Genomic DNA, 17,393 nt, shown 5'->3' with positions numbered 1-17,393 from the left:
TCATTGATCTATAAAAATGCAAACCACTACCATTGTGTACAGTACCTTATACACATGTCCCTTCTACAAGAGACTGCTTCAAGGCTACCACCTAGTTGAGTGAGTCATTCTCTCAGCAACAGGGATGCACTAATAGTTTTTACATGCCTTAAATCACTCTTAATATAAAAGAAATACTCTACAGTGAAATAAAGGAAAACTAAGGAAGATACACAGTGTTTCCCAAAAAAACGTAAACGCAATAAATTACAAAACTGTTATTTTTTCTTCATTTTCATATTTAGGAGTCAACATTTTGTATGATACAGACATATACTTGCAAACATGACACAAAAAAGGTCATAACAACATTCCATATGCTTGAAATTTCCTTACCACTGCTGGAAGCCTGTTGTGGCCCTGAACATGCTCTTAGTAGATATGAATTAGGAGAGAATTCCTCATCAGGGTTGGTGTCCATGATCTGATGGGAGGTATTGCTGTCTAGCAATGGCATCTGGCAGCTAACTGGTGGAGGATTATGGGAACTGGGCAGCTGAGCAGATGGGAGAAGGCTAGACGAGGATGTAGGTGGAATGGGACGACCTGGGAAAGAGGACACATGGATCAAAGGTCAGCAATGAGTGTAATGAAAAAAATATTTTTAAAAAGTCACATTGAAACTGGTCATTAGTATATATGATTACAGTTGGGGCAGAATCAAAATACCTATTGACCACTGGTACCAACTCGCCCCTTTGTATCATATTCAAAATGATCAGCTATGTTGTGAAGTCATTCCAGGAATGTCTCCACAGCATCAGTCTGTAACTGATTAGATGAACTGATGCTGGATGAATGAGATACAGCTAAACAAAGGGTGGGGGGGAGGGGAAAGGCCTGGTTAGCCTCATTTCTATCCCACAGAAATGTCCACAAATAAGAAAGCCAAACGCCCAGATCTTGAGAGTGCTGAGCTCCTGCATATCCCAGTCAGGACATTTTCAGCGTTTGATCCAAAGAGTTTTCATACAAAAACAACCCCTTGGTTACTTACAATTTATTACAGAAAGAAAACCCCATAGAAAGCATATTCCCGGGATTAAAATGCAGGTCAGGAACCCGCTCTTAAATCAAAGTAATGCTCTCCCGCAGGTTGCTTTCACAATGGGATTATGCACATGCTTAAAATTAAGCACATGTCTACCCGTCAATTTAGCTGAGTATTTATATTTCTCCTGGTCTTTATATCCGATCACTTGGGCCCAATCCAGCAAAGCCGTTAGGGTTTGATCCAGAAACCAATTAAAGTTAATGAGAGTCTTTCCATTGATGTTAACAGGCCAATGAGATTACTCACATGTTTAAAAGTTAAGTATGTGCTTAAGTGCTTTGCAGGACTTGGGCCTTAGTGGCCAAAATGAAACATGAAGATAATCACTGGTTACACCTTATTTCTTTTCCATTTTGCAAAATCATGTAACTTCCTGTTCAGCCATTTAGAATGATCAGACCCACTTCCCACCAGCAGAAAACAGGAAAGCAATACAAAATTAAATCATTCTTCTGCCATGCTTTCTAGCTGCATATTTACTGGGACCAGACCCGCACTAAAGGAGGAAAAAAATACAGTTCCTACAGCACCCCTGAAGAGAGAAGAGGTGAATGATAATCCTTCCATATTGAGGCAGCTAGACCCTGGAATGGCCTGGGGTATATAATCCCAGTCTCAGTCAGACAATTATTCCTTATCCCTGTAATATTTCTAGAAGTAACATTTTCAGAGGCCCTACTATGGGCAATGCAACTGCAGCATAATCAAAATGCCAATGGAATTTAAGCATGAGATATTGGAACAATATCTTTTGTAATATTTTTCTTTGTTTACATTTTTTGATGTGTGTACTCTGTGAAGCCCCCAATTTGACAAGTAATTAGGATGTTTAGTTACTTTGGATATTCCGTCTACAACAATATTTCCTGTATAGTAAATTTTACTGAATTTGCTAAGCAATTTCTATGTTTTATTAGGTTACTCACATATTTTTCCTGCAACTAGGAAACATGCCAGCTGGTAAGCATTGGAAGCTAACACAAATTATGGGCCTGATATCTACTTAAGTCAATGGAAATTTAGCCACTGACTTCACTGGGAGCAAGACTGTATATAATACGTCTAAAACACAGTGATTACACTTATACTTTCTTGCTTTTGTCTGTTCTGCAGGATCCTGGACATGATTTATTAGAAGTACAGATTTCTTGCAAAATCCTGTAACAGAGGAAAACATCCAGTTGTGGCAATCATACAAAGCCATGAATTGTCCTCGCAACAGGATTTCACCAAAGGTAGAAATGGATGCAAATTTGAAATATGAACATAGCACGATCCATTGGTGACCACAGCGGGCATCAGCACAAGTAAAAAAGCACATGCAGAATTTTGTCACTAATAATGACAACTGCCTCCAATGGCCCAAATATGGGAGCTCATTGGAGTCACGGGGCAAGAGATGTATGAATGTACCACAGAATATATCCGGCCTAAACCTCCCTCTTAGAATGTTTTTGCTACCGGTGCCCATCAATACTACTGAAGACATGGGACAGTGATAAGTATAATCAATGTGAATTACCTCATTCCCTTCAATGAAATTATACTATTGTGAGAAATGGGCCATAACTAGGAGTTATGAGACAGTGGAGTATTATAGGAGAATCCTTAACACATAACCCAGACTCCATTGTGTGAATGAAGAGACTGAGCCATTTCTGCATCTCTGCCCAGGAATACTGTAGATATGTATACTGGGCAAGTCAAATTTGCAGGAGTGATAAGGCTGAATGTGGGTTTGGTCAACCGCAATTCCACACCCTCTCAGTCCCACTTCTTCCTAGTCCCATCTTCCAGGTACAGAATTCTCCCTCCCCACCCACCGTGCACTCTTTTTTTCAACTCTTGAGTCCTGATCGTTCCTCCAAAGTGAGGCAGCTCAGCCCACCCCAACATACAGCTGGCTGAAATCAGGTGCATAGGGCCTCACTCCCTGCCTTTGAGTCACTGCACCATCCCCTTCTCTGACAACAGGACTCATATGCCCAAGATCTTGCCTTAGTCTAATCCTCCAAACACTGACAGATGGGTGACATAATATTCTTTTCATTGTCCATAATGACTATGTCTGTTTGAGGGAGGGGGGAGAGGGGGCAGTACAAGACGACCTGCATGCCTGATTTTGGAAGGAATAAAAATGGTTTGTGTTTGGTGAGTTAGAGAAATTGTTCAAGAACAGTTTATCCATGTGGAAATGCGACCTCTGCGACGCTGCCGAGGTCAGTGAGCCATAGGAAGATATGCTGCATATGTACTAGCAACAAACATTAAAGACACAAGAAGACTATGTTAGATGGTGCACCCTCATTTTCAACATTTCTAAAAATACAGCAATGAAGAAAATGTACAATTTGAGCATTTGGTTTTGGTGTTTTTGCATCATGAAGCCCCAGCTTTCTTTATTGTACAGTAATACCTACAGAAGCTCCCCAGTGGTACACACCAAATTGCAGAAGGAACTTTATGCATATGACATGATTGTGCAGCTTCAAACTGCTTTTCTGCTTAAATTACGTAAGTGTGCAGATATCAACCTTACATTACATAAGTTATGAAATAATATAATTATTATTTATATTATAATAGTGCCCCAGGACCCAACTGAGACTGGAGCACCACTGAGCTATTCACTGTACAAATATAAAAGGTGAAAATGTTGCTGCCCCAAAGAGTTTACAGTCTAACTGGGCAAGACAGACCCTAAAAGGTGGAAGGAGAAAAGAGTGAATACAAAACAATGCACTGCATGTCAACAAAAAGAGTATCAGAAAGAAATATAAATTCAGTGTACAAAGAGAGAGTTATGGCGATTATTAACAGCTGGCTCCAACCAGTCTCCACTGATCTGGAAACATGAATTGTAACAATATTTAGAACTTTTGCTCTTTTTTTTTTTTGCATTCATAACACCTTACACACATTTGATAATTAATTAATCTTCACAAGAGTCCCGGGAGATACACAGGTAAATATTACCTTTTTTTTTTTTAATAGATGAGGAAACTGAGATAAAGAAAAATTAAGTGACATGCTCATGAGCAAATACTGAGTCAATGTCTAAAGTAGAATTAGCACTTGGGAGTTCTTTATGCCCAGCACCATTAGACACTACACTTCTCTCTAAAAAGAGTTCTGGAATTTGCAGAAGATGAGCTAAAAGCAATGTGACATTGCTCTAACAGGCCGTTTATGTTTCTATATGCATTTTTGTGTTTCTTTCATAAAAATAACGCACACTCAAAACTGTTATGTGATTTGCTTTCACCTTTATCATGTAGTATGGGCATAAACAAACACAAGTTAATGTGAAAAGAACTAGACTTTATAGTAGTGATCAGTCACCACCTTGCTAGCCCTAGACCTTTTCACTAACCTAATCCAGGAAATACCTGTAATACCGATAACAAGATTCAATTTTTATTATCATCATCAAGTTTGTGCAGAATTAATATAGCATATATCCTAAACTTTCAAGGAAAATGAGTGAGCAGAATTGGCTTCTAATTATTTCTCTGCAACATTCCGTTGGGAACAAGCAGCTGGTTTGAGATTTGACACACCTCAGACAGGAATGTGACACTGTATATAGTGTGTACAACGAATTCTCACACATACTGGGTCTATTTCAACACTACATGTGAGATGAAAGGAAGAGAGAAGACTTTTCATATTTTTAAAATCTGCATATGCTGTACCATATGGAAGTATAGTCTTGTATTATACCAAAGGTTATTTTATAGGAATGTGAGGCGTGTAAGTGTTTGTGTTTATGTTTTTGGTCAAGACAAACTCATGCCAACAAAACATATTTACTCAATAGTGGTAATGCCTCAAATTTATGTGGGTCAGCTCAACTGAATGCCAATCAAATCTTTACATTACAACACGCCATCATGTATTTTGCATATGTAACATATGTTACAGAAAAATATTTAATATTTTAGAGAGCTTTTAACAAATATATTGGTACTTTTAAAAAAATCCCTTCTCCTAGAAAGTCAGACATTAGAAGGAGAAACGAAAAATATAATTAATCTAGTTCTCATTTGTAGCTCAGAAAAAGTGGGTGATGCCAAATTTTTTGACATAAAGTTCCATATTGATGAGAAGGATATTTATTTTATTTGGGGGCAGGTTGTTTAATTTAAAAAAGGCAGCGATATGAAGCAGCACAGCGATGGAAAATTAGAGTACGTATCAGGGGAAATAGATTAGTGGGCAGAATATAAGTGAGGCAGTCAAAGGCCATGATAACAATTTACTTGTTAGAACATTTTCTTAAAATAGAAGTAATGGGCCCATTCATCTGTACTGTATCCCAGTAAATTGGCCAAATATATTCATATTTTTGTACCATGTAAAAATATTATACTTCCTACAGAGACAGAGATTGAACCCTTGGTCTTTTTAGAGACCTGTTTATTCAACACACAGAAGAGAGACACAGAGTTAGTGAGAGTACAGTGCTCTAAAGACGGCCAAGTGATCAATTCGGCTCTCTCTGATGTCAATTGTAGTTTTGCTATTAATGTCAACAGGAGGCTGCTCCTGCCCCCAATTTTTTTCATTCCACGATGAATCGTAAATTATGAATTTGTATAAAACATCTTTTTAGAAAGACTATCACCTTTTATGATTTAATAATGATAAACAGAGTATGAAGCTTATTTTATTTGTAACTTTGCATTCTTGGGCTTTTCCCATTTGAAGAATCTCATTTATGGGGTTAACAAATGAGCTGTCTCCCCAGATTTTTGCTGCACCAGTACATGTATCTCCAACATATTACACAAAGACTTCTTGTAGTTAAACAGCATATCTTCTCTGAAAAATTACACTTAGAAAGACATCAAGAAATTAGCCTACCATAGCTTAGGGCATTTATAAACAAAATGAGATTTCCAGTAGCTTTATAAAACTGGTAATCTTCATAATCGAGAGGTTGTGACATACCTAATTTGTAGTTATCTAAAATGCAATCCTTCCATATACAGGATAAACATGGATGGTCCACATCATTTACATATTGTATCATACACAAATATAACCAAATGCACGTCTTTTACTGAATCCAGCTATCTTTGTTGTATAGTCTGTTTCTGAGGACCAGGACACAAATGTACATGATATTCTTTTCCTATATGTAGGTCAAAATGAAACTGCACGGACTTTACTGCACAGGATGGACAATAGGATGGGAAATTTTCACATCAGTATTTCTTAAATGATCAACTCGATAACACCTCATGGGAAACCGAAGGGTAAATGCAGACAGCCAGGGAACTGGAAAGGTACCCAATGGGAGAGGACAATATTTTCAGAGGGGAAAGAAGATGAGATATTCCCATTATAATTGATACCATAATAATAAAGACAGCTGAATATAGTGGCAAACATTCAAATGTTGACATTCAGTCATTGAATAGAACATGCATTTCTGTGGAAATACAGATACTCCCTATACTTTGTACCCACCTGTGGTGCTACTGTAATAGAAATTACTTTCAAACAGCAACTGCCAATGTCTTATCGGCAACTACCACATTTATCAAGTAATAGTATGGAAGGAAGCCTCTGGACATCAAGCAGTAGTATGGAGGGTATCTGTGGTGGACAATTTTGGCCTACAACTAGAGGTGATTTAAATAACAAAGGAAGCTTACCCTACCCTTTCCTGAGCAAATACACACAGAATTGACACAATTAATAGGAAGCTACGTGAAAATATTGGCAAAGTCCCCATTTCCGTGAATCGTATCTTTTTCTTCTTCTTCTTCTATGAGCACGGTTAGGGGACATGCACTGCATCCTGGCTCCAATTCAAAGCCAGCCTAATTGAAGCACCTACACTGTCAGCAATGTTAATGTCACTTTAAAAAGTGTGAAATGTTGCTAAATGTGTCAGGAAACAATTAGATAACATAAGATGCATGTTTTTGCAGTGCACAGCAATATATATTATGCAGGAAGCAGATAAATGTGAAAATTTCCTGAGGTATAGCACATTCAGCAGACTCTCCGCCATTCTTTAACTGAGTAGCTGTTTTGCATGAATAAGCTGTGTTTCAAATACTTGTGAAAAGAAGGATTTGTTTATGACTGGCGACTTTCAAGCTGGGCACTCTTAAGAAAAGTCCAATTCAATAAATTAAATATGTACTGTCAAAATTGGCACTAGGAAATAAGTTTTCTGAGCCATGGTGATGAAATTAGAATGGTTACCAGAAAATAAAAATTCTTTTTTCTGGTTTAGTAACACCAGCCTCCATTTTTATAACTGAAACAGCATTTGCTCTTTATATACACTCAAAAGAGGCCAGCTGGAGAACCAGGGAATAAGGGCTCTCACATGGGAGTGCCTGGGTTTGAATCCTCACATTCTCGTTTGCTCCTGAAGCTGACTAATATGTCCTTTCAGTTCCCAGGAGAAAGGTGAGACATTGCTCAATAGTAAGCCTATTGGTTTGTCAGCAGCAGCAATAATTTACCTCTAAAGAGAACTTGATTAAGCCCTCTTTGTCACATACTTCACAACCTGCCAAGACTAGAGAAGGGTCTAAAATGAGGTATACAAGAAAAGTAGGGAAGAAAATTTTAAATGATTATGAGAGATCAATTTCTTTAGCATCAGTGATACTTCCTATCATTTAAATTTCATAATACAGCTTTTAATGATGCGAACAAGTCTGAAAATAAGAGAGAAGACAGGAGTAAATCAGGATTTAAAGCAAGGGGCAGCTGAGAGGTATGACAGAGGAAAGTTACTTTAAATATTTCTAAATCTCCAATCTCTTAAAGTAGCACACTGGCAAAAACAGTCGAACTAAGAGAAATATTTTTAGTGTGACCACTGTGCACATGAAAGAAGAAATAAGGTCTTCATAAGAGGAGACAGTCTGATGTGGAATCCAGTCCTATCCAAACTCCAGATTTATCGATGTCCCTAGGGCCTAGGGGTTTAGATGCCTAAACAGACACATAACCACTTAAATCCACCACATAGACGCCACTGACATTTTCAGATCTTCAGCTTAGGCACTGCCTAACCCCCCCTAGGTGCCTAACACCTCTAAATTTCTGGGGGTCAGCATTTTCAAAGCAGCCTAAGCACTGCTGTCACACCCCACAGCTAATGAGCTGCTCAAGATGAAGCTAGGCAGGGGAATTCCTATCCTGCCAGCAAGGCCCAATTCCGGAGGCATGACCTGAGCACACCTAAGACCTGACACTCATCAGACCTGCAACAGGAAGGCCAGATCCAGGCTATCAATAGGTGGATGGGCAGCACAGCATCTGCACAAACACAACTAGGATCACAGGTGAATGTAGCATGGGTGTCAGAGAGGTTTTGAGCATAAGCAAGGAGGAGAGAGAGAAAGACAGTTTTGGATACTATGGCATAGACTACTTAAGCAGCTGATCTGGCTTAGGTTCCTAACACCAGGAGAGGGTTCACAGCTGAGGAACCTGAGTGGAGAGAGGCACTTACCTCTGGCACAACAGCCAGGTGCACTGGGTCAGCCACTTAAACGTGTAAGCACATCTCTCCTTTCCTTGCACCTCTCCTCTGCATTTCACTCTGGGCTAACTTAGGTGGTACCTCAGTCAGATGGTTGCTTTTTGAAAATCCCTTTTTTAGGCTTAACTGTCCCCAGGCACACTTCTATAAGGCACCTAGGCGGCATGGTGCCACCTGAGGACTGAAAATTTCACTAGGCAACAGGCTGCCTAAGGGTGAGACATTGCTCCATTCAGCGGAGCAATGACTGAATCCTTTAAAAATGTGGGTCTTAAATTCCTAAAGGCTCATCAAGGCGCAGTGAAACAGCGGTTGGGTCACAGTGTCACACTAGGAAGTCACAGAAAGTGATTGTGTGAGGTGAAGCAAAAACCTAATACTTAAATCAGTGGCCAAAAATAAAGAATCAGAGAAAACAGAAAATATTCAAAATGACTTACAACAACAATGAACCAGCAGAAATAAGTCATTACTATGGCTTTAATAGCCCTCACTGTTAAAGAACCAACCACTGAACTCTAAAATAAACTGATCTGATTTACAAAACAAAGGAAACAACATGCCTTGGGGATTAGCCTTTTCATTGCTTATGTCATGCAAAATAAGCACCAGTCATTGCTATGGTGTGAATGGAGTCAAGATAACGCAAAAACATGAAGTCATGTACAAGTACAATACAATACAGGCTAGACTGGTCCAGTCAGGCAAATTGTGTCTTGTGTATATAAAAAAAAAATAGTGTCTTGTGAGTAACCATCCTTTGCTTTTTTTAACTGGAATTACACAAACACATCACAGGTTTCAGAGTAACAGCCGTGTTAGTCTGTATTCGCAAAAAGAAAAGGAGTACTTGTGGCACCTTAGAGACTAACCAATTTATTTGAGCATGAGCTTTCGTGAGCTACAGCTCACTTCATCGGATGCATACCGTGGAAACTGCAGCAGACTTTATATATACACAGAGAATATGAAACAATACCTAAGCTATTACCAGCAGGACAGTGGGGTGGGAGGAGGTATTGTTTCATATTCTCTGTGTATATATAAAGTCTGCTGCAGTTTCCACGGTATGCATCCGATGAAGTGAGCTGTAGCTCACGAAAGCTCATGCTCAAATAAATTGGTTAGTCTATAAGGTGCCACAAGTACTCCTTTTCTTTTTACAAACACATCATTTATGCAAGGCCCAGCTCAGTCAGTCTCAGTCACACAGAGTAGTGCTTATGCTTCCAGTGGTCCCAATGAAATCGATGGGATTACTTGTGTAATAAGAAAATTCTCAAAATGAATAAGGTAGCAAAGTATCATCCACAGTTTGTACTTCTGCTCCTGGAAATGTTCATCTTTCTCCAAGGTGATTTAGAATGACATGATATGATTTAATGTAACAAACTGTTTTTTGCTAGGTTCTGAAATTTCTGAAACCCATTATCAGCATAATACATATATAATTCTTTAGTCAAACAGGGTCCTAGACAATTATCATAACGGTGTAGGACTGACATTTGCCCAATTTATAAACTGAACTGCACATGGTGGTGTTAAGGATGAGGATTTTTGTAGAGGTCTTAATAAAAATAGATAATTTCTCATTTGCAATTCTGCTGGAGTCATGCTACTTCCTCTTAAGGCTGAAGATTAATTTAATATCTAAGTTTGCAGGACCTCAGGCCTGAAACTAAAAAAGGAATCTGTAATTTCAAATTTCAAGGAACAGGTAAAAGAGAAGTTAAGATAATATTCACGAAAATAACAAAAGAAGTTTAACTGGGTTTGCATTGCTCATTATTCTAAGCAGACTTTGCCTGCAGTGAAGGAGAAACTGCGTACAAAGTTCTCTCCAAATGAATCATTAAATTATCTAACAACTACCAAACAAAAGTCATTTATTTTTAAAGACCAAAGAAAAACTAAGTATAAAAGACAGAGAGAATTAGAAATTAAATAGTAAAATATTTCCATATTGAGCATGTTTTCTTTTCAAAAATCAGAAACAGTCACAATATTCAATGGAATATATGTAGCACCTTTGATCTTTGACAGAGGGAGAGTGAAAAAGTGCACACAGGTGGCTCAGTGACTTCGATCCAGCCTGAGTCCTGAGTTCGAGTCCTTCTTCTACTCCTTTCACATTCTATGGCCTTGAGCAATCTGAATTAACCTCTATAAAATAGGCATAGAAATACTTACTTGTGAAGATAACATGTTTGTGAAGTGCTATGAATATGAAAACTACCTTATCAGTGCAGAGTACTATTATTACTAACATTTGCATGGAAAAGTATCTACTATCTGGAGGATGATCACTCACTGACTACTTTTTTCAAAATGCACAGGAAAGTCAGCTATCACAATCCACATGTGTGCTAAAGAGAGATGATTAATTTTAATAACCAGCATTAAACTGTCCATTTCCTACACAATCTACATAAGGCCTATGTAAAACTTGCGCAGAATTTGGACACTAAAGGGAACCAGAGATTCATACTGAAAACAGATCCAAAAGAAATCAGCATGTGAGGAAATTATCTGATGCTGTCGAAAGCTAAAGTCACTAAATTCTTGTCTTGTTAAATCATCTGATAGCCCTTTCTTTTTTAGTTAAATGAGGATAAATAATAAAAACAATTTACAACTAAAAGATGTTAGGGTTTTGCATCTGTTGAATGTCTTTTGGGGAGATTAGATTCCATAATGAGAAGATATAACCCTCATTTTATAAAAGCTGTTGCTGTCTTGGGAAAAACACCACTGAATAAGATTAGAACACTCCTTTCCTTCATGAACGTATTACACTTGCAAGCTGATTACTTGGCATATGCTTAATGATATCTTCATAGCTGGAAAACAATAATTTGTTCCAGTGATTTTTTTTCACCATTCACTAAAGTCAAATTTTGTGCTCTACGTTTACTGTACTTCTGATTTAGCCAATCATAAGAATAAGATGAAATGGACAAATCCACTTGTACATTTAATCAAGAAAGCAAGCATTAACATGATCACCATAAAATAAGGCGTTAGCAAGCTATTCATATATCATTATAATTGAACTATATATAAGGCATTGTCTTGGAGCTCCTTCTACCATTGCTGTGGATAAAAACAAAGTCCTAACAATCAGGACATAATTTGGGAGAAATTCACCCCCAGAGACTTGCTTGGGACCTCGCCTGGACTGAATTTCAAACTTTAATTCAAACTGTAATTTAAAAGCTGGGAAGAAAGAAATGTAATTTCTCTGCTTGTGAACCTGTATCAGCTAATATGCTTTGAATGTTCATGCCAGAGAAATCTTCCAGTGAAGAGATTAAATTCAGACTTCAGATATGTAGTTACCATATATCTTGTAAATGTGCATACAAGCACACCAGTTGATCTTCACCCCATGTCAAAGCTGAGTTTAGACTACAACCGGAAACACAAAGCTGGTTTCCACTCTGAGAATCTCCCCTGATCCCCCAACCCTATTTTACACAATCCTCAGAAAGCTTTGACTTACATCAACATATTGCTCAAGCTGGGGAATGACGACCTCTATTGACTATGGTCTTAAACTGCTTTTGGTACCTGTGTTACAGAGAAACCCTTCTCCTGGGAGTAGAAGAACCATTAGTGATTCGTCTGCCCAAAGTCAGTGGTAGGTGGAGAAGATCACACCTTCTTGAATGAACATGAGAAAACTCAGAGCTGCAATTATTTATTTAGCAAAATCTGTAAAGTCACAGATAGAACTAATTTGAAGTTTCCAACTAATGCAGTACAGACTTGGTGTTAATTCTTTGTGCCCTTTTGATAAAGACAATCACTTGTGGATAATTTTGATCACTGGATCCAGAAAAATATGTTGATTTAGGTAATCAGGAAGACTGGAGTGTCTAAACAGATCAGTTACTAGCTTTATAATCCAGAGATATAGTTCATGTTGTAGCACTATATAAAGCAAATAAATAGCGTAACATATTGTCACAGAATATTCTGGCTGAGTGGACTTAAGTTATTAAATTCATCCCCTGTTAGTTTCTTCTGCAGTTTGAGGACAATATTCTCACTTGCTTCCTGTCCTAAATTTCTAGGGAGTGCTGCTGTGTACTTAATGTTAAACAACCATTGCAATACACCCTAAATATGGTTGTAATTTAGCGGTGGGAGAAATTATTATATAGACAGTTAGCTAAGAATACTTGGATTGTTTAAGATAAAGAATGCTACTGGATATTTATTTTATTAAGAAACTCACAAAGGAAAGACTGAAAACCCATTTTTCAGCTCACACCATTGTTTCATACTGCATGCTAAGAGCACCCACTTTGTAGTGACTGCTACAATATTTAAACACCATTGAGCTAAACTTTCATTACTCTTTGTATTCCCGTATTAGTAGTTTAATCTGTTCTCTATCTTTGTAAGGCCAAATCTTGCATTTCTTAGGGTATGTCTACACTACGAAATTAGGTCGAATTTATAGAAGTCGGTTTTTTAGAAATCGGTTTTATATATTCGAGTGTGTGTGTCCCCACAGAAAATGCTCTAAGTGCATTAACTCGGCGGAGCGCTTCCACTGTACCGAGGCTAGAGTCGACTTCCGGAGCGTTGCACTGTGGGTTGCTATCCCACAATTCCCGCAGTCATAGAATCATAGAATATCAGGCTTGGAAGGGACCTCAGGAGGTCATCTAGTCCAACCCCCTGCTCAAAAGCAGAACCAATCCCCAATTAAATCATCCCACCCAGGGCTTTGTCAAGCCTGACCTTAAAAACTTCTAAGGAAGGAGATTCCACCACCTCCCTAGGCAACGCATTCCAGTGTTTCACCACCCTCCTAGTGAAAAAGTTTTTCCTAATATCCAACCTAAACCTCCCCCACTGCAACTTGAGACCATTACTCCTTGTCCTGTCCTCTTCTACCACTGAGAATAGTCTAGAACCATCCTCTCTGGAACCACCTCTCAGGTAGTTGAAAGCAGCTATCAAATCCCCCCTCATTCTTCTCTTCCGCAGACTAAACAATCCCAGTTCCCTCAGCTTCTCCTCATAAGTCATGTGTTCCAGACCCCTAATCATGTTTGTTGCCCTTCGCTGGACTCTTTCCAATTTATCCACATCCTTCTTGAAGTGTGGGGCCCAAAACTGGACACAGTACTCCAGATGAGGCCTCACCAATGTCGAATAGAGGGGGACGATCACGTCCCTCGATCTGCTCGCTATGCCCCTACTTATACATCCCAAAATGCCATTGGCCTTCTTGGCAACAAGGGCACACTGCTGACTCATATCCAGCTTCTCGTCCACTGTCACCCCTCGGTCCTTTTCCGCAGAACTGCTGCCAAGCCATTCGGTCCCTAATCTGTAGCTGTGCATTGGGTTTTCCGTCCTAAGTGCAGGACCCTGCACTTATCCTTTTTGAACCTCATCAGATTTCTTTTGGCCCAATCCTCCAATTTGTCTAGGTCCTTCTGTATCCTATCCCTCCCCTCCAGCGTATCTACCACTCCTCCCAGTTTAGTATCATCCGCAAATTTGCTGAGAGTGCAATCCACACCATCCTCCAGATCATTTATGAAGATATTGAACAAAACCGGCCCCAGGACCGACCCTTGGGGCACTCCACTTGATACCGGCTGCCAACTAGACATGGAGCCATTGATCACTACCCGTTGAGCCCGACAATCTAGCCAGCTTTCTACCCACCTTGTAGTGCATTCATCCAGCCCGTACTTCTTTAACTTGCTGACAAGAATACTGTGGGAGACCGTGTCAAAAGCTTTGCTAAAGTCAAGAAACAATACATCCACTGCTTTCCCTTCATCCACAGAACCAGTAATCTCATCATAGAAGGCGATTAGATTAGTCAGGCATGACCTTCCCTTGGTGAATCCATGCTGACTGTTCCTGATCACTTTCCTCTCATGTAAGTGCTTCAGGATTGATTTTTTGAGGACCTGCTCCATGATTTTTCTGGGGACTGAAGTGAGGCTGACTGGCCTGTAGTTCCCAGGATCCCCCTTCTTCCCTTTTTTAAAGGTTGGCACTTTTAGCCTTTTTAGCCAGGTTTAGCCTTTTTCCAGTCATCCGGGACTTCCCCGGTTTGCCACGAGTTTTCAAAGATAATGGCCAATGGCTCTGCTATCACAGCCGCCAGTTCTTTTAGCACTCTCGGATGCAACTCGTCCAGCCCCATGGACTTGTGCATGTCCAGCTTTTCTAAATAGTCCCTAACCACCTCTTTCTCCACAGAGGGCTGGCCATCTATTCCCCATGTTGTGATGCCCAGCGCAGCAGTCTGGGAGCTGATCTTGTTAGTGAAGACAGAGGCAAAAAAAGCATTGAGTACATTAGCTTTTTCCACATCCTCTGTCACTAGGTTGCCTCCCTCATTCATTAAGGGGCCCACACTTTCCTTGGCTTTCTTCTTGTTGCCAACATACCTGAAGAAACCCTTCTTGTTACTCTTAACATCTCTCGCTAGCTGCAGCTCCAGGTGAGATTTGGCCCTCCTGATTTCATTCTTACATGCCCGAGCAATATTTTTATACTCTTCCCTGGTCATATGTCCAACCTTCCACTTCTTGTAAGCTTTTTTATGTTTAAGATCCACTAGGATTTCACCATTAAGCCAAGCTGGTCGCCTGCCATATTTACTATTCTTTCGACACATCGGGATGGTTTGTCCCTGTAACCTCAACAGGGATTCCTTGAAATACAGCCAGCTCTCCTGGACTCCTTTCCCCTTCATGTTAGCCCCCGAGGGGATCCTACCCATCCGTTCCCTGAGGGAGTCGAAGTCTGCTTTCCTGAAGTCCAGGGTCCGTATCCTGCTGCTTACCTTTCTTCCCTGTGTCAGGATTCTGACCTCAACCAACTCATGGTCACTGCCTCCCAGATTCCCATCCATTTTTGCTTCCCCTACTAATTCTTCCCGGTTTGTGAGTGTCATAAATATAAAGGGAAGGGTAAACCCCTTTGAAATCCCTCCTGGCCAGGGGAAAGCTCCTCTCACCTGTAAAGGGTTAAGAAGCTAAAGGTAACCTCGCTGGCACCTGACCAAAATGACCAATGAGGAGACAAGATACTTTCAAAAGCTGGGAGGAGGGAGAGAAACAAAGGGTCTGTGTCTGTCTGTATGCTGCTTCTTGCCAGGGACAGAACAGGAATGGAGTCTTAGAACTTTTAGTAAGTAATCTAGCTAGGTATGTGTTAGATTATGATTTCTTTAAATGGCTGAGAAAAGCATTGTGCTGAATAGAATAACTATTTCTGTCTGTGTATCTTTTTTGTAACTTACGGTTTTGCCTAGAGGGGTTCTCTATGTTTTGGAATCTAATTACCCTGTAAGATATCTACCATCCTGATTTTACAGGGGGGATTTCTTTATTTCTATTTACTTCTATTTTTTATTAAAAGTCTTCTTGTAAAAAACTGAATGCTTTTTCATTGTTCTCAGATCCAAGGGTCTGGGTCTGTAGTCACCTAGGCAAATTGGTGAGGCTTTTTACCAAACCTTGTCCAGGAAGTGGGGTGCAAGGTTTTGGGAAGTATTTTGGGGGGAAAGACGCACCCAAACAGCTCTTCCCCAGTAACCAGTATTAGTTTGGTGGTGGTAGCGGCCATTCCAAGGATAACGGGTGTAATATTTTGTACCTTGGGAAAGTTTGACCTAAGCTGGTAAAGATAAGCTTAGGAGGTTTTTCATGCAGGTCCCCACATCTGTACCTTAGAGTTCAGAGTGGGGGAGGAACCTTGACATGGTGGCACAGTGGTGGGATTAACCTGAAATCATTTTGAGATCCAGTTGAGATTTTTTGAACTAGAAATACAGATTTTAAAAAGGAATTTTTAGGAAGTCCAGAAAGCAGCTTTGAAACTGAAAGCAGCTTGGTTTCTCTCTGCTTTGTGGCCAAGCAGAGACAAAAGGGGATTATCTTTGTGAATTGCAGGTTTTCTTAGCCTGGAGGCAGGGTACTTAACTCCTGCAGGGAAATTCACAGTCTTCCAACCCAGAGTTTTTTTTTTCTTTTCTTCCTAAAAGTAAATAGGGGGTGTGTGTTCTACCCATTTGCCTGGAGACAAAAGTGGCAGGGTTTTTTTTTTAGGATTTTGATTTTTTTTGTTTTACAAGGAGCACAGGTTTGAAAAGGAATTTTTTTTTCCTTTGGGCTGCTGGTAAGCAGGTTTCCAAGTAGTTGGAGGTTTTTTGCTTTGATTTGGGCCCAGAGCAGAGACAAGGGAATTGTCTTTTTCTGTAGGCTGACAATCACTATCAGAGAATAGGTATTCTATTCCAGCACAGCAAAATTTTACAGCCACGTTTTGTTTGTTTATTTCTAAACCTCGGGTGTAAAGTTAGTTAAAAACAGAGAGGTTAGAATGACCAAATCCTCAGCTCGACTACAGCTGGAATTAGCCAAATTTCAGGCTGAGGAAAAACAAAGGGAACATGAAAGACAGACAGAACTCATGCGGCTGAAAATGGAAGCAAGGGACAAAGAAATGGAAGCAAGGGCCAAAGAACTGGAGGAGAAGGAAAAAGAGAGGAAGCATGTGGAGGAGGTGGAGAAGATAAAGGCCCAGCAGAATATACCAACAAACCCTAGCAATCCTTCTCCAGGTACCACTTCCCATCCCAGAAAGTTCCCCACCTACAAGGCAGGTGATGATACTGAGGCCTTCTTAGAGAACTTTGAAAGGGCCTGCCTTGGGTACAACATCTCTACTGACCAATACATGGTAGAGCTGAGGCCGCAGCTCAGTGGACCCTTAGCTGAGGTGGCAGCTGAAATG

The 17,393-nt window shown here is 39.9% G+C and overlaps 1 protein-coding gene across 6 annotated transcripts in view; it reads right to left on the bottom strand.

Annotated features, from left to right (window-relative positions):
* The window catches only part of TENM2 (teneurin transmembrane protein 2), a 2,093,216-nt gene that overhangs the window by 341,903 nt on the left and 1,733,920 nt on the right, over window positions 1-17,393 (bottom strand). For 4 of the 6 annotated variants that reach the window (XM_048860042.2, XM_048860041.2, XM_048860043.2 and 1 more), the window contains one exon: window positions 376-585. The exons of the other annotated variants lie outside the window; for them this stretch is intronic. In XM_048860042.2, the coding sequence (XP_048715999.2) occupies window positions 376-585 (210 nt within the window). The remainder of the gene's footprint in view (window positions 1-375; window positions 586-17,393) is intronic. 6 annotated transcript variants of the gene reach the window in all.

Source organism: Caretta caretta, chromosome 8 (genome assembly GCF_965140235.1).
Source record: "Caretta caretta isolate rCarCar2 chromosome 8, rCarCar1.hap1, whole genome shotgun sequence".
Classification (NCBI taxonomy): Eukaryota; Metazoa; Chordata; order Testudines; family Cheloniidae; genus Caretta; species Caretta caretta.
The sequence above is the reverse complement of the archived record's forward strand: the minus strand, read 5'-3'. Positions and strand labels throughout refer to the sequence as shown.